This window comes from Haliotis rubra, unplaced genomic scaffold (genome assembly GCF_003918875.1).
Source record: "Haliotis rubra isolate DU_JTF1 unplaced genomic scaffold, ASM391887v1 Scf87, whole genome shotgun sequence".
NCBI classification, from domain to species: Eukaryota; Metazoa; Mollusca; class Gastropoda; order Lepetellida; family Haliotidae; genus Haliotis; species Haliotis rubra.
This window is the reverse complement of record NW_025767601.1, coordinates 176,228-202,321: the sequence shown is the minus strand read 5'-3', so window position 1 is coordinate 202,321 and position 26,094 is coordinate 176,228. Positions and strand designations below refer to the sequence as shown.

The 26,094-nt window shown below is 39.2% G+C and overlaps 1 protein-coding gene across 1 annotated transcript; it reads left to right on the top strand.

Moving 5' to 3' along the window:
* Positions 1-24,089, top strand: LOC124263153 (X-linked retinitis pigmentosa GTPase regulator-like). Its single transcript, XM_046697720.1, has 19 exons — positions 1-40; positions 2,085-2,210; positions 3,944-4,036; positions 4,296-4,358; positions 5,303-5,458; positions 6,986-7,135; positions 7,854-8,009; positions 9,220-9,372; positions 10,175-10,299; positions 10,827-10,997; positions 11,410-11,560; positions 12,216-12,286; positions 13,100-13,159; positions 14,783-14,965; positions 17,293-17,437; positions 17,978-18,100; positions 19,605-19,696; positions 20,626-20,823; positions 22,107-24,089. Exons 1-19 carry the CDS (start codon positions 10-12, stop codon positions 22,128-22,130), a joined length of 2,271 nt encoding a protein of 756 aa, XP_046553676.1. The 5' UTR covers positions 1-9; the 3' UTR covers positions 22,131-24,089.
* The last annotated feature ends 2,005 nt before the right edge of the window (positions 24,090-26,094 follow it).

Sequence of the window (26,094 nt, the reverse complement as noted above, 5' to 3'; positions counted from 1 at the left end):
GTTACGAACATGGCGTCGACTGACGACTCGGATATCCCAGGTAGGCTACACTACTGGTGTTTATGTGTGTTAGGTTGGTCATTTTCAACTTAAACATTGTGGGAATGTGTACTGATACACTTGTCAAATAGACTGTGTGTTTATATCGGTGAACGAGCGTACAAATAATGCAGAAATGACTAAGCGCGAAAGTGCTGTCAAAAGTCAGAAAATGTGTTTGTGATGATCTCGGTGTGTAATAACAGTGTGTAATCTAGCTATTGTCTTTGATTTCTGAGCAGGGTGTATAATTTTGTTCTCATAATTGGAGAATAACCATCCCGCTTCTATGAACAAAAGACAAGCAAATGTCATGGAGATTATTTCAAGACAACGAACATGGAAATGAATGCAAATACATGACCATACTTGCAGATGACAGTCACTCGTTAAACACCAGTTGCTGTAGATACCACTCATTCATCACTTCTACCTCGGCATCTTTGACACTGGAATGAAGTTAATGCTAAATTCGAAATTAAATGAAATGCGATGTGTGCATTAAATAGCGTATCGTTATTGCATGTTCCAAAATTCAAACGCAAAGGAGTGATTATAGGCGCGCTTCGTCCCAGTATATTCACTTGATGCGTATTTGGGGGCCGCTCATCAGTCATTGATGAGGTAGTTGTCAGTGGGAATATGGGTGTGCTTCAACACATGACACGATTTGAACTATGAGGGTGTCTAGCAAAGGATCATACAACATAATATACATATGTTGGTAGGGTCATGAACATGAAAATGTATAATAGAATATTATTAATGCATTTTGTCTTTTAAAGGAGGATGATAAATATTTATTGTATAATATTGGGACAGTCATCAAAACATATGAAATATATACAGGGGAGGTTAATATTTTCTGTACATTAGTCCAGAAAATTAGTTCTTTTCAAAATATTTGTGCTGCATAACTACCAACTGAGATTTAAGAATCTTTGACATGATTGATATATTATCCGAAACTAATATTTGAATTTTAGTACTTCAGACTGAAGGTCAAGATAGGTTATTTGAAGACCTGTTTGTATATCTATCATCAGTTGTCTACAGTTGGATATAAACAGAAACCACTGATCCAATGTACGTGAAATTTCACTTACCTGTTTCAACCAATGATGACATCTGTAGTTATTCAAGACGTTTAAATCAGATTTTAACATGGTCACCATGGTATCCATATTTGAGTCCTATTCATTGCAAGTATTACCTAATTTTAGATTAACCTTTGTTAAGTAGCTATTTTGGGTGATATTTCATTCCAGCTGCTAAATATGGCCCCAAGATACAGTATTATGGCAGAAATAAGTGTTTAGTGAAGAGCACATTCTACATGTTCTTAAGATGCTTTGTATCTGTGCCCCAAGTTACGAATACGACTGCACGGTATTACCAGTATGTCGCAATAGGCTTTTCAAACAATACATATTGCAATATGTTTCCTGAGGACTGGTATATTGGGTAAAGAACATATATGAAAGTTTTTGTGATTATCTTTGTGGTTTAAATTAAATCTACACATACTTTCATTCACAACAGATGTTTTCCTTCGTTATTCAACAAAACTGCATACTGTAATACTATAAATTGTATAAAATAGAAAATGGAATCCATGACTATGCAGCCTAATTTTGAGATTGCTGTTATCAGAACCATAACATATATGTTTAAGAACTTATAATGTATAAATAGGATTGACATGCACAATTAGTGTCACTCACTGTCAAACACTAAAGCTCCCAATATATCGCAATTCATATCGCAATACGGGTACCTGAATGGCAATAGATTGCAATACAATTTATTTGCGAGTACAAAGCCATAGTTACGAATACTAGTAATGTTCAAACGAAACAGTTCCTTTATAATAATTGAATCCAGTAAGGGCACATGTTACATTTACACTGTTTCTGCTACACAAGATTCGAGACATAAACATGATATATATGTAGTTGTTTTCTATATTGAATGATGTCAACAATGATTGTTTATACAGATGTTACAGTTTTTAAACTAGATTCATTATTATTTTCTGTTTTCAGAAACTGGGGCAATTTTCACATTTGGGAAGAGTTTCTTTGCAGATAATGTACCCAACAAGTTTTGGGTTAAAAATGACAAAGTTTTACAGATTGAATGCGGAGATGAACACACAGCCCTTATTACAAGTAAGATATATGTAACAACTTATGTTTCAGTATCGCTGACATGACCTTGAATGGTTAAACATTGAACCAGCTTACCTGTATTGGACCTGTTACACCGACACTGTTAGACGTGTTCTAACGTATGTACCATGAATACAGCTTACCTGTATTGGACCTGTTACACCTGACACTGTTAGATGTGTTCTAATGTATGTACCATGAATACAGCTTACCTGTATTGGACCTGTTACACCTGACACTGTTAGATGTGTTCTAATGTATGTACCATGAATACAGCTTACCTGTATTGGACCTGTTACACCTGACACTGTTAGATGTGTTCTAACGTATGTACCATGAATACAGCTTACCTGTATTGGACCTGTTACACCTGACACTGTTAGATGTGTTCTAACGTATGTACATGTACCATGAATACAGCTTACCTGTATTGGACCTGTTACACCCGACACTGTTAGATGTGTTCTAACGTATGTACCATGAATACAGCCTACCTGTATTGGACCTGTTACACCCGACACTGTTAGATGTGTTCTAACGATATACCATAAATACAGCTTACCTGTATTGGACCTGTTACACCTGACACTGTTAGATGTGTTCTAACGTATGTACCATAAATACAGCTTACCTGTATTGGACCTGTTACACCTGACACTGTTAGATGTGTTCTAACGTATGTACCATGAATACAGCTTACCTGTATTGGACCTGTTACACCTGACACTGTTAGATGTGTTCTAACGTATGTACCATGAATACAGCTTACCTGTATTGGACCTGTTACACCTGACACTGTTAGATGTGTTCTAACGATGTACCATAAATACAGCTTACCTGTATTGGACCTGTTACACCTGACACTGTTAGATGTGTTCTAACGCATGTACCATGAATACAGCTTACTTATATTGGACCTGTTACACCTGACACTGTTAGATGTGTTCTAACGTATGTACCATGAATACAGCTTACCTGTATTGGACCTGTTACACCTGACACTGTTAGATGTGTTCTAACGTATGTACCATGAATACAGCTTACCTGTATTGGACCTGTTACACCTGACACTGTTAACATATGTACCATGAATGCTGCCCAATCAGTATTGTACCTATACAGAGATCCTGTGAGAGGTTTTCAGGTGCTCTGCGGTCACTGGTCATTGTTATGATAAACAAACACTGTCAACATGGTCAAAGCATGTCAATATGTCAGTTTCACTAAATATGCCATCAGCTGCTGACTAGCTATTGAATTCAAAGCTGTGGGGTAGCCTATTGGGTAAAGCTGAAGGCCCAGGGTCTGATTCCCCTCATGGGTAAAATGTGTGAAGCCCATTTCTGGTGTCCCCCGTCCGTGATATTGCTGGAATATTGCTAAAAGTGGCGTAAAATCAAACTCACTCACTATTGAATTCATAACCGAATATTCATGATTATTACCCAATATTTGTGATGTGTATCACATTCGTGTCATACTGGATCCATTGCGCCCCAGTATCGTCATGATGAAATTATTCCAGTTAACCAACTGTTGGTTGTTTTTGACTCACCATCAACTATCATCAGTCATGTCAGCACAAGTTGGCCTACAGGTCTCTGGTGCTGCAATTTGTTGTAGATAATTACCTCCCATAGATGTGCCAGAATCCTTCATCTGACTGAAATTCAATTCAAGACAGATGAAAAGACATTGTTAACACGAGCAAACACCTTTTCTTGTTCTTGCAGGTAGTGGTCGTATCTTTATGTTTGGGTCCAACAACTGGGGCCAGCTGGGCCTGCTTGAAGTTAGGAGTGCCACCAAACCTAGCTGTATTAAATGTAAGTTGATTGTTGTCATTGTCTGAAATGGGAAATTGAAAATTAATTTCCAAACTTTGAGATTTTTTAGGAGAAAGGTCGCTTATTTAAAAGCAACATACATGTTGCCATGGTAATATTAAGCTATCTCAGTGGATCTTGAAAATGGTTCATTTCAGTCTCTGAGATGTTGTATGATTCCTTTTTTGGTAATTAAATGGCTTTAAAAATATGAATTCATTTAATTATATACTGAAATGAATCCATCTTTGTGTTACAGCTATAAAAACCGAAAAGTTGAAACTAGTGGCATGTGGACGGAATCATTCAGTAATTGCAACAGGTAGGTTTACACTATGGATGCCTTTTGGTGTCGTGGACGCAGGTTCTGAAGCCAAATGTACAGAACATGCAAGGATAAGGATTATAAGGAATAAAATGTGCCAACTGACTGGTTACAGATTGAAATTGGCCAGTTGCTTCATTAGATCTTCATAGGCAGACAAGATGTAATACCCATTTGATCAAAGGGTTATGTTGACTGATTTCTTTAGCTTCTCCTTCTGAGAGTTTTCTTTCAGTGAGGTCCTGATGTCTGGTTTAGAGGATTTTGATTTTGTCAAATTATATTTTTATGGCTGGGCAAACTTTGCTGTTGATCAACAAGTCTGATAATTTAGTATTGGAGGGTATCTGATTGGCTAACCAAGCCATGTATGTAGTATTGGGAGAGGCCATGTAGTTTGAGGGTATTTAATTGGCAAGCCACACCATTTAGTATTGGAGGGTATCTGATTGGCTAACCAAGCCATGTAGTATTGGAGGGTATTTAATTGGCAAGCCACACCATTTAGTATTGGAGGGTATCTGATTGGCTAACCAAGCCATGTAGTATTGGAGGGTATTTAATTGGCAAGCCACACCATTTAGTATTGGAGGGTATCTGATTGGCTAACCAGACCATGGGGTATGATAGGGTATTTTGTGTTACTGGAGTTATTAATGTTAATAGCAAAGTGCTTACTTTGCATAGATCAACTAAGTGAAATTAAAGTGTGCACATTGTGTTACATTATATTTCTATAATGCAAGCCACACTTTCTTGTAAAATCACAAGAATCTTCAGCAAGAATTGGTAATTAATCCCCATTTTGAATGACAGGTTTTCATGGTACCAAGTTGTTTTGGTGAGGTTGAATATAGAAACAATGTATTGTTGTTCATTATGCTTAATTACATATGTTATTCAAGGCTTTAAGATGTTTCTAAAAACTCGTACTTTTTCAGAGTCTGGTAAACTATTTTCCTTTGGTGCTAATGGTGAGGGTCAGCTGGGTATAGAGGGGATAAACGACGCCAGTACACCCAGCCATATAGACTCTCTAGATGCCGTGCCATACTGTATGCTGGGGGCAGGTGTGGAGCACTCCGTGGCACTCACAGGTAGGTGGGGGACGATACTGTGTATGCCATCATTACACCCAGCCATATAGACTCTCTAGATGCCGTGCCATACTGTATGCTGGGGGCAGGTGTGGAGCACTCCGTGGCACTCACAGGTAGGTGGGGGACGATACTGTGTACGCCATCATTACACCCAGCCATATAGACTCTCTAGATGCCGTGCCATACTGTATGCTGGGGGCAGGTGTGGAGCACTCCATATAGCACTCACAGGTAGGTGGGGGGGTGTGATACTGTATGCTGTGTCACATCATTACACCCAGCCATATAGACTCTCTAGATGCCGTGCGGTACTGTATGCTGGGGGCAGGTGTGGAGCACTCCGTGGCACTCACAGGTAGGTGGGGGACGATACTGTGTACGCCATCATTACACCCAGCCATATAGACTCTCTAGATGCTGTGCCGTGTACTGTATGCTGGGGGCAGGTGTGGAGCACTCCGTGGCACTCACAGGTAGGTGGGGACGATACTGTGTACGTCATCATTTACCCCACAGGGATTAACATGGGTAAGACTGACTGACTGAGTTTGGTTTTACGCCGCTTTTAGCAATATTCCAGCAACATCACGGCGGGGGACACCAGAAATGGGCTTCACACATTGTACTCATGTGGGGATATTGAACCCTGGGACTTTGGCTTGACGAGCCAACGCTTTAACCACTAGGCTACCCCACCGCTCCTAACATGGGTAAGAGTTGCTAGGATGAGTACACACATGCATCTGTGGACTGAGTGTTTCCTGTTATCATTCCACACACAGACCACATACACATCCATATGGGTCATGTGAGATCATCACCACATGAATGTTTCCATTGGATTATTATAGCTGTTTTCTCAAATATGTTTTGGTTTCTCATTTCCATTATGTAATTATTTTCTGTGTGCTTTTTCTTTTTCAGCCATTCCATGGACTTACAGACAGTCCACTGGCATACTATATATATTTACTGATGTTTACACACAGTGTATCACCTTCATAACTTAGCATATTTGACAAGAACTATTAGATGTTTGACAGCTTGGGATGCTTCTTTATACTGAAAATTGTACATTTTAAATCTGTAGGTACTTTTAAAGTAGTACAGTATCATTGCTGATCACAATATCCATTTACTTCATTATAACTTTGGTCAAATGTAAAAGTGTTAGTGTTCCCAAGCACATTGTGAAAAAAGGGGAAGGTAGAATTTGGGAAGACGTAGAAGCTAAATCAATCTTTCACATTTTGCTAGTTATGAAAAGCAAAAGTATAAACATAAGGAGAGTAGGTTTATGTGGCCTTGTTTGAATTAGTCATTACCATTAATTCTCATCATGATGGGTTCATCACAAAGGAAAACTGCAGAAACACAAAAGGTTTTAAATACGGAACTGGAATTTAGGACTAAAAATAACGCAAACTGTAGGATCAAGAAAATTCAAAAGGTCATTGTCGATGGGAAACAAGAAACGTGTGTATGTGGCATTTTGAACAGTGTAGTGAATTGTGTGTGTTTCAGAGGATGGTCGGGTGTTTGTGTGGGGCGGTGGGAGTGAGGGACAGCTGGGCCTGGGTCACGACACAGAGGTCCCCACCCCCAAGGAGCTTCCATTTGAGGAGAATGTTGTGTGTATATCATGTGGCTACTACCATACAGCTCTTGTCACAGGTGAGACCATGATTGTCCACTCATATTCTTGTCCGTGCAGTGCTTATTGTGAACCTGGCAAAATATACTATTCTAGTTGTTTGTGGCACTTTTATCATGTGCTTAGATAATATGAGCATCAGATTTGCTTTTTTGTTTAATATTAGTTCTATGAATTTCAATATTATGTGTTTTATAATGGAGATGTGAATGTTTTGCTTCAGTTTGCTGTACTCGTATGCTATGTGATTTATTAAAAAGGACAGAAATTATTATTATTATTATTATTATTATAGGATATTTATATAAGCGCATATATCCACCATCAGCATCACGGAACTGGTGCATGCTTAAAGATCTTCATGCTGGTATTTTCCCTCGATCATTGGATATCAATCTCAACGGCACATCGATGTATTATCAATCTCAACTCCCTGGAGAGTATACAACTCTTGCTGCCACTAGGCGCACGGAGTTATTGTGGCTTTCTAAATTAACATCTAATGAGAAACCTCTTGTGATAGTAATATAATGTTCAAAAACAAATTTACTTAGTATATAAGAAATGAAAGAAATATGAAGATTCTGTATTGGCAATTTCAGTTTTATAGGTATGCTTTTTTGACCTGAAGATAATTACAGTTTTGTGTGTACAGGTACTTGCATTCAGCATCTCCCAGGTAGTGCATGAAATCATGGATTGGCAAGGTTGTCTCTATCATAATGCTTCTGTTACCAGAGAGTGGTGACTTGTACACATTCGGTGAGACGGAGAATGGCAAACTTGGCCTGGGGGACAACCCGGCCGAATACGCCACCCCTCAACACGTGTCTTCCATCACAGAAAAAGTCAAGTGGGTGGCCTGTGGGGGGTCACACACAGTGGTGCTCACAGGTCTGTTGTTATGTTGTCATTGTCACCAGACAGTTTGGCATTATCGTGATTATGCAGTATATATGAACAGATATGTATCTTTGTTACATTTAATAAATTCACTTGTAATATCCTTGGATATATTGTAATAATATATGGGTGGATGGATATCACTGGAATTCAGCTAGGTTGTTTTTTCCATTTAGATTAATCAAAGCATATTTAGGGACCGTTCATAATATATGGTGTGTGTGTGTGTGTGTGTGTTATTGTCGTGCGTCGCGTCGTGGTCGTATGCGTCGTGGGTGGGTGGGTCTGTCTGTCTGTCTGTCTGTCTCTGTGTTATAATGATACAATGTGAATGTCCCTTTCCCCATAAAATTTATGTACAAGTGACCCCCTGCATGCCATGTACAATATAAGTGACACCCCCTGTACAAGTACAAAATTATTGACCCCACCCCACCTCCCTCAGAAGAAAAATGGGTGACACCCCACCCCCACCCACCCTTAAAATCATCATCAATATCAACCCCCTAGCCATAAATTATGAGCGGTCCCTTAACTGAATGATAGGGATTATTTCTTGTCAGATTTTGAAATGTGAGACTGATCTGAAGTACTGTATACTATAGTCTGTTTGCAGTGAAAACGTAACGATGAATATCACTTTAAACACAAAAGTAAATCAAATTAAGTGAAATTAAGATTGCGAATCCTCATAAGTTTACCTTGCCAAATGAACATTTAAATCTCATATTTTTATTCAACTTAGGGTAAAAGTTATTTAACAAACGATCATAGATTCAAATCGCTATTATGGGTTTGTATTATAAGGGGGTAAGGGCAGTAGATGGAACAGTGAAACAAATGCACGTGTGGTACGTGATGAGCGTTAACTTAGACCAACCCTACTTGTTCTCGGTGTTTCATTTAAAGTACATACCCCCTTGTAATACGAACCAATAATAGCGATTTGAAACTATGATAGTTTGTTAAACAACTTTTATCCTAAGTTGAATAAAATTCTGAGATTTAAATGTTCAATTGGCAAGGTAAAATTAATTTCACTTTATTCGATTTACTTTTTTGTTTAGAGTGAATTACATCGGTACATTTTCACTGCAGACAGACTATAATAATGTTAAAATTATGCTGCTGAATTATCCCAATATAATATATTCACTATTCTTAGATGTAAATCAGTCTGCATCTATGTTCCTGTTTTCAGAGAGTGGGTCAGTGTATACGTTTGGGGAGGGAGCTAACGGCCAGCTGGGGCATGGCACTATGGTTCTACAGACTGCCGTGCCACACCTGTTGAAACTAGAGTTCAAGGCCACACATATAGCCTGTGGGGAAAACATCACAGCTATTGTCTCAGGTATCTGTACTGTTAGAATGGGAGTTTTGTCTGTGGAGAGAGCAGAGGTTCTTGCTTGACTGTTAGATTAGCAGTTGGAGAAGGCAAAGATTCTTACTTGGTATTTCACTAAAACATTATAAGTTGTTCACTGGTCACGAGGGGGGCATGGGTTGATGTACCCTCGATGTTTGTTTATGTTCCCTGAGCCTGAAGGGCGAGCGTAACATAAACAAACATCGAGAACCACATCAACCCATGGGCCCTGAGGACCAGTGAACAACGATTTATCTTACCGAACACCTTAATGTTAATTTTGAATTGTTTGAAGCACGGGTATAAATCTTTTTGTAGCCATCGCTAGATTTTGCTGACAAGAAAAACAGATTTATAGTTATCTCCCTTCCATCGATTTGCATTCGCAAAACATCTGTAATTTCCGTACATCATACGTGATTCAATGTTATTCGAGATAAAGATTTACTACTACAAAGTACTAAATGAGTTGCCATTGACGGCGGGGTAAATTGAAATGTTACTCGCTTGTAAGCGGGGTACATTGAAAATAATAGAAGAGCGCTCAGCCAATCAGAAGCGACATTTATGTGTGAGGTAAGATAATGTAACTTGTCTGGAATGTTGTCTATAAATGTCTAAGAAAACATAAGCAACTTTTGCTTCTACAGTTTTTAACTTCAAGGGAGTGAAAATTTGCAGAAGACAAACATCTGTCAACTTTAAGTTTAGAGAGTCTTTGATGTGTTTTATGTCGTTTTATGTCTTGTGGAAACAGGTCTGAAGATATTTTGTTATCACATTCCAGAGGGCAGTCAGCTATATACATGTGGCGATGGTCGACACGGAAAGTTGGGGCTCGGACAGGAGAGTTTCTCAAATCAGTTCAAACCTCATAGGGTAGATCGATTTACAAAGTTTAAGGTGCAAATGGTAAGTCAATAATTTATTTACATCGTGATAGGTATATTAACTAATGTACTAAATATTCTAATTTATGTAATTTGATAAGTAAACAGCAGTGAGTGAGTTTAGTTTTACACTGCTTTTAGCAATTTTTTGGCAATGTCATGGCAGGTTACACCAGAAATGGAAAATAAGAACACAAGCACTGATTGTTATTTGTCTGAGTGTATTATCCCTGTTTGACTGTGGCTTCTAAGCTGGAAATTACTATAAAACAAGTAGAAGCACTGTCACAAACTATGTAACTTGTAAGTGGTACATGACATTAGACTTTATCTCACCGTTAATCAGTGCAGCCAGCATGTTGTGTCTCTGAAAGGATGAAAGGTCATTTAGGAGTGGTTAAATTGTTCACTTGTCACACTGAAGACCCGGGTTCGATGCCCCACATGGTTACAATGTGTGACAACCATTTCTGGTGTCCCCCTCCGTGATATTGCTGGAATAGTGCTGAAAGGGGCATAAAACTAAACTCACTCACTCACCCATTGCAGGTGTCGTGTGGAGGCTGTCACATGATTGTGAAGGCACGGAAACGGATACAGGACAAAGACGCTGACATCGAAGTGGAGATTGAGGAAGCAGCACGAACATTGAATCACACATTAAAGGGACTCGACCTCAACAATAGCGTGTCAGCGAGGGATCGAAGGAGGCAGACCATGGTAAGTCACTTGGGCCGGCCTTTTATTGCAGGAAAAAGGTGGGGAAGTGAGGCCCAGTGGATTTGTTTCCTCTCATCAGGAGTTTATCTGGACCTGAATTTCTCAGAATTTGTGACATACAGTTTTGGGCAGTATTGCAATGTATTCTCAGTTTGCTAGCCAAAGGCACTTGAGGTACTTTTACATTTCTAGAAAAATCCTTGTTGGTTGCCAGTCATTTCTGAACACCAATAACTACCCCCGATCAATCAGTAAACACTTCTGAATGCTTGTAAGGATTTTGTAGTCCCAGTTTTCTAACTTAATTTAGATTTTCTAACCATGTGAAGATACTGATAATCGGCAAGTTGTTTTCTTGAGAAGAATGTGGGTTTTTTTTGTAATTTCACCTCACCTACACCTGTTTGTACAGCCGAGTCCCAATATGTCACTGAACCGGACGCTGCCATCGCTAGGCAACAACCGCACACTACCGGTGCTCAACGGCCATGCGACACTGCCCAACTTGAAAAACCAGGCAAATCTACTGCAGAAGAGCATGCTTCCTGGCATCAAGATAGATGGTGAGAGCAGCTGGAGCTTGGTGGGATGGACAGCACAAGATGGGTGTAATGGGGTGGGACGGGACAAGATGACAGGACAAGATGGGTGTAATGGGGTGGGATGGACAGGACAAGATGGGTGTAATGGGGAGGGAAGGACAGTATGGGTTGGATGGGAAGTGGCATGGCCAGATGGGTGAGTGGGCAGGGTTTATGGGGACAAGATGGGTGGGTGGGCAGGGTTTATGGGGACAAGATGGGTTGGTGGGCAGGGTTGGGTGGGTGGGGGTGGGTATGGGGACAAGATGGGTGGGTGGGCAGGGTGGATAAGGACAAGATTGGATGGGTGGGCAGGGTTTATGAGGACAAGATGGGTGGGTGGGCAGGGTGGATAAGGACAAGATGGGTGGGTGGGCAGGGTGGATAAGGACAAGATGGGTGGATGTGCAAGGCACATAAGGACAAGATGGGTGAGTGGGCAGGGTGGATAAGGACAATACAAAAATAGGTGTTTCTGCAAATACTTGTATTTCAGATTTTGGAAACTGTAATACATATGTTATGCAGCTAACCACTTCTCTTATTGTGAAGACGTAGCACCATAAACGTTTTGATGTTTTTTCCTGTGATTTGTGTCTTGCAACTTGTGTTAATACAACTTTTGCCCATTCTGTAGACAAGAAGGAGTCAGAATCAGAAGAAGAAAGTGAGGAAGAAGAGGAGGAGGAAGTGGTGAAGGAGAAGAAGGTAGGAATGGGTGTTTTCATTCAGCACACCAGCATCAGCCATGTTTGGTCTTCCATGTGACTAGAGATGTTACATCCAGCAACTTGAAGGATGTCCAACATTTCCTGGACCAAGCAACTCTCTACCGACATTATATCAATGTGTCCATCTTAATGTATGACTGATGTAGTAAACCTTAGATAGTCTAAAGTTTAGAGTAATAACCACTTTGAGTTTTCTTCTGTGTAGTCATGTACACAAACCTAGATAATTTATCGAGTCTAAATTATGTTTCAAGGAGAAATGTTGGCCTAATAATCTGATTAATCTCAAAATAATGTAAGATTTTATCATGAAAAGGCTGACATTCACAGTTTGTGAGTGAAAATCAGAATATCTTACACAATCGCAATCTCCTTCAGGTTTTTGCAGTTTTTAATAATCTCCAACCTTAGAGAGCTCTTGTACCCCTGGGCCCATAGTTGATGTTAGTATGTAAAATTTGGTTTAGCATACACGGCAGCTAAAGTTGTGAATATGCTCCAAGTGGTATGAATGTATGATTCTGTTGCATTCATGTTGAGACAAATGGGATTATGATATTTCCAGTTCTTTTAATAAATTCTAATCGGAAATATTTTTTTTATATCATTAGCAAAAAAAAATTAATCTTCTGTCACTGTCTAAGAAAATGAACCCATCTGAATCCCAGGTATTGATAGTGACACCATCACATTTTTCACATCAAGGTTTGTGTACATGAACACTCCTGTACTTCAAGACGCAGGCAACAGATAGACCATTAACACTCTTGCTTTCTTACCCCTCTGATAGAAAATCACCCCCCAGCCACTTCCCAGAGGATCTCCCAAGACGAAGGCCCCACAACCCAAGGTAGCCATTGTGTGTCCTCCAACTGTGTGTAGAAGTGAAGACTGTGTTGCATGCATAGTGATAGTGTGTTCATGTTGGTTTGGTTAGAGAGAAGTCGGCTTGCATCTTGATCTAGATTTTGTGATGTTCCATTGTCGAAAATAATCATGACAGGAATTTCCTAAATATTTCTGACTGAGTTATTGGGACCATTGGTAGTGGCATGGCTGGCATGTCGTTCATGCCATGGACTGTGACTTCTTGTCAAAACGGGCGGTGGGGTAGCCTAATGGTTAAAGCGTTGGCTCGTCACGTCGAAGACCCGGGTTCGAATCCCCACATGGGCACAATGTGTGAAGCCCATTTCTGGTGTCCCCACGCCGATGTTGCTGGAATATTGCTAAAAGCGGCGTAAAACCATACTCAGTCAGTCAGTCAGTCTTGTCAAAACATTGTTACGTTTCAACTCATTCTTGTTCGCAATTGCAAATGTCACTGAAGACTGAAAATCAAGCCAAGTCAAATGGTTAAATTTTCAATTTTATGCTCAAATTGAAGATACTTTATTCACCATTACATATCAGTGAGATTTTGTATGTTTGTATCAAAGGATGTATTAATATATGCCATGAATGTGTGTATGTTGGGATGAGTAATGGGAGGACTAACATTGGTATCAGAATAGTTCTCTTGACAGGGAAGATTATCTCCCTGCATCTAAGTACTTATTGAGTACATCTCTCATTCAAATATACTGGACCTGTATGTCAGTCAAAATTGAAAGTTTTTATTTGACATTATTTTGAGACATATCAAAACATGTCCAATGAATTTTTAATATGTTTTCTGAGAGCATGAGGTGATGTTACATTTTGTCATAACTAATGGAATCTTGATGATTCAGAGATGACAATACACCAGTAAATACTTAACTAGTTCTGTTAGTCCACCATCAGGTCAGTGGTAAGTGAGGTTTGGTTATGGCAACATGCTGATTTGGTGACCTCTCCTGACCTTGACCTCCGACAGGAATCACATGAAGTCAGAACCCAATTGTCTCTGAGGATTTCTGTTTCAGTCAGGTTAGAAGGATACATTTATTACCTTGCATATGCTAAGATATCTGGCATTAATGAAAACTGCACTAGGAGATGTGCAGTTAGCTGCTTGTATATGAGTCACAAAAGATCATGAAAATAATCGTTACCATCAAAACTCAAGCGTTTTCAGAGCACAGACTGCTAGAAAGCACCCATTGTAGCAATTGCTTCCTTTGTTACAGGAGTAAGGGAAATCTTTATGCACATAAGAAAGTGGATGTGTTTCTCGTAAAGTTGATGTCAGTACAGTAATTTCGACAGTTTATTGTGATTGGAAAATGAGAATGGTATATTAGTTCTCTATGATTGATTGTCAGAGGTTAATTTGTAAGAGCAAAAATCTAAGTCGGGCAATATCCTGACATACTTTGAAAGTGTTTTCGATCACAATCCAAATAACCATCACATGTTGCCATAAACAAGCATGTATTTATGACTGGTCTGATGGTTGCCATGGCAATGGTGTAACAAAATAGCAGAGGCTCCTAATCTGCATGCATGATGCTGCTTGGGCTTGGCCAGTTAGACTAGTTGTTGCTCACAGGAGGACTCGGAGGACGAGGGGGTGGCAGGGTCGGAGGATGAGGAGGAGAAGGGAATCCGGAGGAAGGAGGAGGAGGAGGATGATAAGTGGAGTGAGGAGGAGAAGGTGGAGGAGCTGCAGAATGGCGTGGAGGAAGAGGGGGATGATGAACTAAGCGATGAGAAGGAGAATGAGGACCCCCAAGTAAGGTGTTGGGTGGGGCACCACAGAGCTAACACCACTATCAGATCCCATCTTTGGTCACAGCACCAGGCTGGGCAGAGTCGAGTTCAGCTTGTCAAATGTTCAATTTGTCCTTAAACTTCTCCTTTGATCTTTTTATCAAATCAAAATAAAATTCTTAATGTTATATCAGCTTGATCAGTACACAAGGTGATGAAACCAATAACAGACAATACCTGCAATATATGATTTTAGCGACATTCCTCGGTAGCCCCAGGTTTGTGCTGTGATCAAGGGGAGACAACTGGTTGGCACTGCACTGTTCTGTTGGACAATAATCACAACACATGCTTTTCCTCATAAGTTTCTGAATCATTCATGGAGTCTGACATTTCCTTGTGTTTGCAGATCATTAGCATTTCATGGAGTTTAGAGTAAGGCAATAAATTGTTTAAGTTCACAAGGATTGCAGATTCCTTGAAAACACTTTCAGTTGTTTCCTATAATGTCAGGCATGATGACTTCATATCTGACCAGGGCCTCGTTCCTCAAAGCGATCGTAGCGCTACGACTGTCGTAAGTCTATGTTAAAGTATGGGAGTTACGATTGTCATTGGGTTACGATCGCTTTGAGGAACGGGGCACAGGTATTGTATTCTTCACGCACGGCACATGTATTGCTTGTTCCTGACACAGCAACATTTTCTTCTCAGTTGCATCAGTTGACACCATACTAACCTACTGCACGTTGTAGCATGTAGCTAATCTGGCTGTGTGATATCTAACGTGGTGACAGTTGTCTTGTACTGATAGTGGTTGTGCTTCTCATGGCTGAATTTTGTACTGTTGATCGTAAATCCTTCTGTTGTTTTGACATTGTATCTTCATGATTTTGTTTCTGTAGCAACTTTCAGAAACTGGTAAGTATGAACTGAACAAAATGGGACATTTCTAAAACAAATCGCAAAAATCTATAATTAGAAATGGGCATCTTTGATAGAAATGGAAATGAGTTAGTTGCAATAGAACAATCTCAGCTGTCTGTTATTCACCATCTTAACACAGGATTATTTCACAAAGACTGTAGGCCCCAAACAACCTATGCTTCTCACAAACAATGGCCGGACGGTGGGGTAGCCTAGTGGTTAAAGCTTTCGCTTGTCACGTCGGAGGCCCAGGTTTCGATTCCAGAGATGCCAACCCATACGATTTTATCATATTCGTTACGAAAAATACAACACAAAATATGTGACTACAATAGAAGTAAAAATATACGAATTCAAAACAAAATACATTAAATTATCAAATAACATACGTACCATACACAATTAATTTCAACCACATTTTATTCAGTATCAATCTATATGTGGATACTTACTACTGCTTTAGGTGTTTACAATGTTAATAACAAGTTCTCAGAATATCTACTGGTATATATTTTTTATTAAATGTGAAAATTCTTTGCAAAAGTTGATACTAATTTTGGCATCATTTTTGGTGAAAATACTAATTGGGCTGAATTAGGGTTGGCATCTCTGATAAACAAAGGCAATCTACCACATGTTTGAGACTTGTTTGACTTCATGTCATCTTATCTCAACTGTTGGGCTTGATGCTCATGATGTCAATCACTGGATTGTCTCATCCATCATTAATAAATGGCCATCTTGTAGATAAAAGATTACTGAGTGTGGCAAACAGACATGTTGATGCGATAACCATGTGAAACGTGACGTTGTTGATAAGAAAGAAATATCAGTTGATGGATGGTGACAGTTTATCTTTAAACTTATCCCCAAACATATTGTGTGTTCTTTGTCATATTTCAAAAATTCTTTCATTTTTCTTTTCTGTTTTTATCTTAACATGTATTTCTTAATATGTGTATATAAGAAATACACCCGTGATGTCACATTATTGTTTCAACTGTAGTTTATCGTTAACAAATTGACCCTTTTCTGACCTACTTTATACAATGCAAATTCTAAGTGTTTGCATTACAAATATTCTGGCTACAAACACAAAATCAGTTCAAATGCTGCACAGATATCAAAGCTCAAAGTCAGAGATTCTAAAAAAATTACATAAACACTGCTTGAACTATTAGTGCATTATATTTGTTAGACATTTCAATGATTTGTTTCAAATGATAATTTGCTTGACTGACTCGACCAGAGTTGCATCCTATTGCTGAGCCATTGTACACCGATGGAGGGTTGGCTCCCAGATTAACTCAAATTTTGATCCAAGACACCATACCTTCGCTTATGCCTCTCATCCCAAATTGATCAGGTTGACCGTCATTGATCTTGTCGTCTGGTAGTGACTGAGAGTGTTGGTTGTTTCAGCCTCGCTCCTTGCCTGGACCAACTCCCACCCCCAGGAAAAAGGCTGAAGAAGATGAGGAGGAAGATGAAGAAGAAGACGAAGAGGAGGAGGAGGAAGAAGATAAGAAAGGAAAGAAGGGCAAGAAAGACAAGAAGAAGGAGAAAGGTGTGTTTTCAGGTTATCATTTGTGTGCCAAGATTGTTCTTGTATGTTTGGTTCATATGTGTTAGATACAACTGATCAAGTCACTGCTCCTGCTTGGGTGTCATCTATAATGAAATAACGTCTGTTAAATACATATTCTTGCTATCCAGTGTTATGTTCAGCTAGGCACCAGTACCATCACAGGACTCACATATTTCACACTAGATGTACAATAGGTGTAGCACTACCACTGTCATGATTCTCCTACAGAGGAAAGCCAGCCACATGAAAACAGTATTTTTAGTCTAATACATAAGATTTTCATTAAGTGGAATGTAGGTGTACCCCTGCTGGATTCATTGACTTAAGAGTGAGTGAGTGAGTTTTAGTTTTACGACGCTTAATAATATTCCTGCAGTATCGGTCGGGGGACATCAGAAATGGTGTTCCATTGTACCCATGTGGGGAATCAAACCCGGGTCTTCGGAGAGATGAGCAAACGCTTTTACCACTAGGCTACCCCACCGCCATCATTGACTTAAGAAGCTACATCTCTTTCAGACAAGAAGCAAAAGAAGGGTGTGGGTCTGTTTGGGAAGAAGAAAGCTGCTGTTGAAGAAGACGAGGAGGAGGAAGAAAAAGATGAAGTGGAGGAAGAGAATGTAAAAGGAAAGAAGAAGAAAGGTGGGAGCTCTTGCTGCAGAACATCAGTGGTTCTTTGGAGTATGAATGATTGAACCTGAAGTCAACTAAGACTGCCTGATACAAACGATTAGGACTTAGTCCCAAAAGGGAGGGGTGGGTTTCGTTTCTGGAGCACAACTGGAAAACTTCTTAATATCTTTCAGCAAAACTTGGCAGATATGTGAGGCAGATGCCAAAGTGGTGCCTTTTGCTATTTGCAGATTTTTATGATTTATTATTTTCTCGGTTTCCATGGAAACAATTCGGACTTAGTCTCAAAATGGAGGGGTGGGTTTCGTTTCCGGAGCACAACTGGAAAACTTTTTAATATCTTTCAGCAAAACTTGGCAGATATGTGAGGCAGATCCCAAAGTGGTGCCTTTTGCCATTTGCAGGTTTTTGTGATTTATTATTTTCTCGGTTTCCATGGAAACGATTCAGACTCAAAAGGGAGGGTGGGTTTTGTTTCCACAGCACAACTGGAAAACTTCTTAATACAGTCCAATCCCGATGAGTCGAATCGCTGGGGACCAAGTAATACATTCGACTTATCGATGTATTCGAGACATAGGTATGTCTATGAGGGTAGAAAAAAAGATGATCCAGTCCTAATTCCTCCACCTAAGCATTTGTTTACCTAATGATTTCCCTATCACTAATAGGGGCACCTTATCAGTTCCAGTCTGATTAGCACAGACAGTGATTTCCGTAAAATCACAAATCTGCCTTTTGAACTCACCCGTCAATGGCGGAAAGGTGTGAGCCGCGCTGGTTTGTTAATTGGATCAGTTTGCTACACCAATCAACTTCTCATTGACTGACTTCCGCTTATGTATACAAGATTGCTGTTGTTTGAATCTCATGGGACCAAATTTCCTTCTCGAGTCATCGTGTGTATTTATGAGACGAATTCGTGTTACCGGTATTCAAATGATGACAACTATAACAGGGAATGGTCGGGACCGACAGGTACTTCGAGTTATCCATAATATTCGAGACACTGGCATTCGACTCATCGGGATTTGACTGTATCTTTCAGCAAAACTTGGCAGATGCCAAAGTGGTGCCTTTTGCTATTTGGCAGATTTTTGGCATCTTTATTTTTCCCGGTTTCCATGGAAACGATTAGGACTTAGTCCTAAAAGGGAGGGATGGGCTTTATTTCCAGTGCACAACTCGAAAAGCGTTCAGTATCTTTCAACAGAACTTGGCAGATATATTAGGCAAATTTTGAAATGGTGCCAAATGCTATTTACAGATTTTTGGCATTTATATTTCTCATGATTTCCATTGAAATGATTTGGACTTAGTTTTAAAAAAAGTCAAGCTGGATTTTAAGTAACTGTCAGATGATTTGTTCTTTCAAATATGTGGGGGCCGGAGGGATATGTCATCTTCTGATGACTCTTGTTTGATGTGTCATGGGTTTGATGTAGTCATAGCAGCATAGCCTGTTAGTCTTAGGGGCAGTTTGAAATGATAAGCTAGTCAAGTTGTGTTGCAGATAAAAAAGAAAAGGAGAAGAAAGATAAAAAGAAAGACAAGAAGAAGGGGAAGAAAGGAAAAGATGAAGAGGAGGAGGAAGATGAAGAAGAGGTATGTGGAAGAGTTAACAGTGAAGCCATTGATAATAAATAGAGAATACTACACGAGGTCTCATTACATACTAATTATACGAAACGAGTGTCCTTCCTGTGGTATCTGACCCGGCGAAAGCAAGGTCAGATAACATAAAACCACGATTCGGTATGAATTAAGTATGTAATGAACTGAGTGTGTATTTATTATTCCCCGTCTTACATGCATTAAACTGACAAAAATAGCGTATTTTTGTTAATATTTTGGTTTCAAGCGAAACCGGTTTCATAAAGGGGTTCGCGGAAGAGTTTTGTACTGTAGTACAATATTTGCATGGCGTCACACCAAAATGGCGTCACTGCCTTGGTAACCGGCGTCCGCGATGCATGACAGTTGTCATCGCCTCGAACAGCCTCCACCACAGTAAACTACTCCGTAGCACCCGTTTCTTGGTTTGCAGTTGCTTCATTACATTAACATCACTGGTGGAAACATTGCGTTTATGTTTTAAAGCCGGATATAATGTATCAGTTAGACTCACAATTAAACAGCGACCCGGCAACGTTCTCGATGCTTACATTCCCACAATGCATTTAAGTTGTAGAATGAATGAATTCACGTGTTTGTTATGAATGAAAATATAGTTACGTCAGAATGTGACCTAATTGAGAGGTCATCGGTTATCCAATCAAATCGTTAGAATCTCAGGTCAAGTCGTTACGACACAGGTCAACGCGATACGACACACGTGTGACGTACGAGATTAGTATGCAACTACCCATACGTTGACCACGTGGGTAATGATACCAAATATTATTCAAGATATGGATGTATTTATCCTTAAGGAACAGACTATACCATTCTCAGCAATTAAGGGGCTAATTTTCAAAAAACGTTTGTAGTCTGTCATCATCATTGTGGTTACTGTCATTATTACATTATTTCAGGAGAAGACTGACAAGAAAGACAAGAAGAAGGATAAGAAAGATAAGAAAAAGGACAAAGATAAGAAGAAGGACAAAGATAAGAAGAAAGGAAAGGAGGAGGAAGAAGATGATGAAGAGGCGGAGGACAAAGCAGAGGATGGAGAGAAGGACAAGAAGGAAGAGGAGAAGAAGGAAGAAGCACCCCCACCCAAGAAGAAGGTGAGAAGGCCTGTAGGGCAAGGGTAGATTGGTACTGCAAATAAAATTATACTATTTTAGACAGAGTTCGCACAGGTTTGAACAAGCCTTAAATTTGAGTGTTTTACCCTAAAGAGGCCCTGATTACGTTTTGAGCCTTGAAAAGGCCCTAATTGCCAGTGATTTGCCCTGAAAAGGCCCTAAATTTAGCAAAACTTGTCAATTTATAATTTAACTGGAAACTAATGCATAAAAAATGCCAATGTGCATTAATTAATCTCCATCATGAAACAAAACTTTCTCAGCACAGCGATATAGCTTAGATAGTAAATTCCCTTTGATGGTTGATCCCACATTCTACCCACCTTGTCTTTGTTCAACTACTTATGTTCTATGTGTTTCTAAAGGGCCTTAAAAGTGTTGATTAGACCTTGATAAGGCCCTATAAAGGGCCTTATATTTAATGGCTGATAATCTGTATGAACTGTGTTACACCTTGCATTGAGCTCTCTGGACATTGAGTGGGAATGGGGTATGCCAAGAGCATGCTGCACACTTGTGGATGGGTTGTGTTTGGGTGAAGTGTTTTGAGGCCAGGTGCATAAAGGATGCATCATCTAAATTTCATTTCCACCAGATCATCAAGAGTCATTTGCAGAAATGCAATAAGAGAGATAGAGTCTAAAATATCGCAAATTTAGTTGAAATTCATGATGTTAGGGATAAAACCAGTAATAATGAATCCTTCATTGGTATTATCCCCCATCTTGGGTTAGGTATTCACTCAACTGTAATTATCAGCCCCCAGTGAAGTATACAAACTAAAACACTATTTTCTCATGCCACCGGGTACCCATACACTGTTGTTTGAACAGAAGTCGAACAAGTCGGACAGTATTTGTAAACTGTCGTTCAAATTCCCAGGAACTCTCAGGTGTGAAACTGATGAACACAGTGCCACAATTGTCTCAACTGTGTGGTAGAAGTGGGGGAGATGACAGTGGAGAGCAGATCTCCAGTAGATGAACTACCTAACTGGGATTAGGTGGTCACAGTGAGAGAATGGCTTATTGTGGGACGCTGTGTAGACAGGGATTGCTGCTCTTGCTGTTGACCACAGGTTGATACAGCTGGAATATTGCTGACTGTGAACACAAGTGAACGTTTACTCACACATTCATTCATGCATTCACACACAATCACACACAATCACATGTTCTCTCACTGTATACCTCTCATATGATTCTGTTGTTTGAATATGATTTGTAAACTGTTTGTGTAATTGTACATTCCTTCATTTTCAGTCACGATTCTGCACAATATTGTGATCATATCAAGGAATGGATGTAAACGTTTGGCGGGAAAATCTTTCAAAGGGAGATAACTCAGTAACTGCCATAACCTCTTGGTGCTGGGTGCCAGGTGGACAAATGGATGCCTGTAGTGTTATGCATGCGTTTATCAACAAGCAGGCATCACCAGTAGCATCCAGACTCTTGGTTGAAGAAGCTGATGTGATATTCTGATATTCTGTAGTATGCTACATGCGACCATGGGACAGAAGACCTGCCTTCACACAGAACCGGGGCTGTTCCATGTTCGAGTGTGAGATTGGATGGAGTTTGTCTTTGAAAGAGGACATTTTTTGTATTGATAAATTCAGGTGAATATTGAAACAATGAATCAGGTTTTCAGTACCTTAACTTTTCAGGTCAGGGGAAATCAAAGCTAAACTGTATAAGAACACAAAATGTATAAATATAGTTTCATCAGGTTTTTAGTGTACGACCATATATTTGAGCATGTATTGATTCAGAACACTGCATAATTAGATCCTGATTTCTACACCTCTGGTGCATTGAACACCTCTTGCCAGATGGTAACTAGAAGTGTTCTCCAAAACAGGAGCAACCTCTTCGCTGCCGTCTGCTCAAAGCTTCTACATCATACTTCAGTTACAAAATATTACTTCAAGAACTTAAGACAACTTATGAATATCCAACAAATACCAGGTGTCAAGAGTTTATAATTAAATTTGCATCAGTAACTGTCAATTACTAAAACAACCATGTTTTACAATAATATCAAAAGATGACCTTGACCTGTGATAGACATGCACCAACATTAGACAAGGCAAAGAAAGTTTCCTTGCTGTAGACATAACCTTGCCTCAGAATCAGACGTTTGTATATCTGTGTTTTTCAGAAATCTGAATTCTGACCTTGACCTTTGACTTTTGACCAAAACCATTTCAAAGGATGCTGCATTCTAAAAATATGTACATACCAAGTTTAAGAATAAATGCATGAACACCTGAAAGAGCGTAACCACAAACATATTTTAGCGTTTCTATCTTGAGACACTGACCTCAGGACATTCCATGACACATGCCAAAATAATTTCCTAGAACACCATGGAATGAGTTCATGGAAGAATAATTTGGACATCAGTAATCTGTAACAGACTGATTCCAGCAAAACCTGAAAGCCATAATTATCAGTAAGTAGGTGTCCGGAGTAAGAGTGCACATATTACCTCTCAAATGTTTAACAGTAAATTAAGTTTAAACCTTATTGCTCAAACTAAATGAACTCAAAATGTATACCTTCTTTGAGAGGCATTTTAGAAGTTGTACAGGTGAAGGTAAACCAAGTTCTGTGGATAGTCAACTTCTTTATTGCAATGATTGCGGCATTTCGGTGTAGTACCGGTACTAACTTGCTTGATAACGGTGTTAGTACCTACACCGAAACATCGCACTCATTGCAATAAAGAAGCTGACTATCCATAGAACTTAGTTTTCTTTCAAAATGTATAACTTGCACATGTGTCTGGTAAAATATAATCATGGAAGCAAGAGGAAGAATGTTTTATTTGTAAAGTTAGAAGTTTTTGACAAACTGCAGTATTTTTTGTTATAATACCCTGTTTAACTTAATCCACTATTTCTAGACTACTGCAGTGTGAGTTGTTTATTTGCTGGTGTAAATGAGGTAGGGAGAATATACATATATCTGTAGTCTAATTATCTCTCCCCATCATTGCCGGCTGTGCTGTAGGCTGTGTACCATTTGCTCAGATAGTGATCAAGGAAAGATGAGGTATCCCTGAATTGTATGATCATGCCAAACAATGGTTGGTAGTGTATCCCTTTGTTGCTCATCGGCGAGAGCCACTAGCCCTCAGTCTCATCCTCTTATACAGTAAACTCATAGATCTCACTGTTTATGTATCGTTTTGTAAACTTGTAACAATTCTTCAGCAAATGAATATTCTCATTCCATAACCAGTTTGTACGGAAGCGTCCTAGTGCCACAGTCTGAATTTTTTTATCTCCTAATTAGGACTTACTATCTCCTAATTAGGACTTAGCTATCTCCTAATTAGGAGATAATATCTCCTAATTAGGTGATACTATCTCCTAATTAGGTGATACTATCTCCTAATTAGGAGATACTATCTCCCTAATTAGGAGATAGCTAAGTCCCTAGTGGAGATAGTATCTCTAATTAGGAGATAGTATCCTAATTAGGAGATAGTAACTCCTAATTGGGAGATAGTATCACTCTAATTGGGAGATAGTAACTCCTAGTGGGAGATAGTATCACCTAATTGGGAGAAAGTAACTCCTAATTAGGAGATAGTATCTCTAATTGGGAGATAGCTAAGTCCTAATTGGGAGATAGCTAAGTCCTAATTGGGGAGATAGTAACTCCTAATTGGAGATAGTAACTCCTAATTGGGAGATAGTATCACCTAATTAGGAGAAAGTAACTCCTAATTAGGAGATAGTATCACCTAATTAGGAGAAAGTAACTCCTAATTAGGAGATAGCTAAGTCCTAATTAGGAGATAGCTAAGTCCTAATTAGGAGATAGTAACTCCTAATTAGGAGATAGTATCACCTAATTAGGAGATAGTAACTCCTAATTAGGAGATATTATCTCCTAATTAGGAGATAGCTAAGTCCTAATTAGGAGATAGTAAGTCCTAATTAGGAGATAGCATCTCCTAATTAGGAGATAAAAAAATTCAGACTGTGGCACTAGGACGCTTCCGTAAGTTTGCCTATAATCTGAATTATATGTTATGAATATCAATATGGCAGTTAACCGTCCTGAACTCCGCTAGATTGCTATGCACTTGAAGATAATGTAACTGTAAGGTCCTGTCACCCTGCTTGTCCTGGGCTAGCTAGAGCACCACCTATCAGCTATAGCTTCCTGGACTTGAATAGGGGTTTAACAGTTCACCAAATGCAAAGAAATACCCAGTGACAGGATACAATTATCGTAACAGTATGTATTGATGCAAATCACTACCAGTCTAGTAGACTTACATGTAAAATAGAGTGGACATACATTGAAACTTACTATTTTCAAATGGAATGTACTAGTTTTATTATTAACTCAATATATTTTACTTCAGCTGATATGAATTTCCTTTGGTGGAAATGTTTCAGGTGTATCAAGCATTTCACAGTAGGCTGTGCAAAGTTGTGTCCCTTGAGCATATCAGGAACCTGTGATAGTGTGTTTGATACATGACATCACTGGAATACTACACAAAATGGTGTTAAACTAAAACTCACTCATATACCGTCAGCTGTATTGCTTTTCCATGCACTTATGACACAGCGGACTTAAATGCACAATGAATGTCTTCTCCACAAAATATTCTGCTCTTCCATCCATGTGTATTTTTATGTTTCTCATCTCCTCCCAGGCCTAACTTATGTCATACAACAAAAAAATGGAAGAAATTGGTGGTTTGTTTTCAGTTTCTGTTTCATAAAAGAATAATATTAAGAGGATGTTATAAATTTGTTTCGGCTGTCAAGACAACAGCTAATGAAGCGCAGTGTCCAGTTTTTGAAAACTTCCACTTTTGGAAAATGTTCCTAATTCAGAAGGGACATGACTTATCTTATCATTATAGACAGCTTGCTGGTTTTATTCTCAACCAAAGGCAAGAATATGAAGCCTCTGTTTGAAGAAGGTGAGAAATATGTGAAAAAATATGGATGCCTCAGCCAGAAATGCAAATGTATGTGTTTTGTGTCATGATACGATGTATATAGTTGTAAAAAATAATCAGCAACCGTCCATACCTGTTTATCTTTATGAAGTATGTAACTGCTTCAAGTCCATAATGTTTCTATTTTGATGCCATTTTTGATTGAATATTATTGTTTGTTTTCATGACATGTGAATGAAATTTGGTCACAGTTGTAAATACATTATGCATAATGATCACTGTGATAAAATCAACAATTCCTGCCAGGTGAACTTC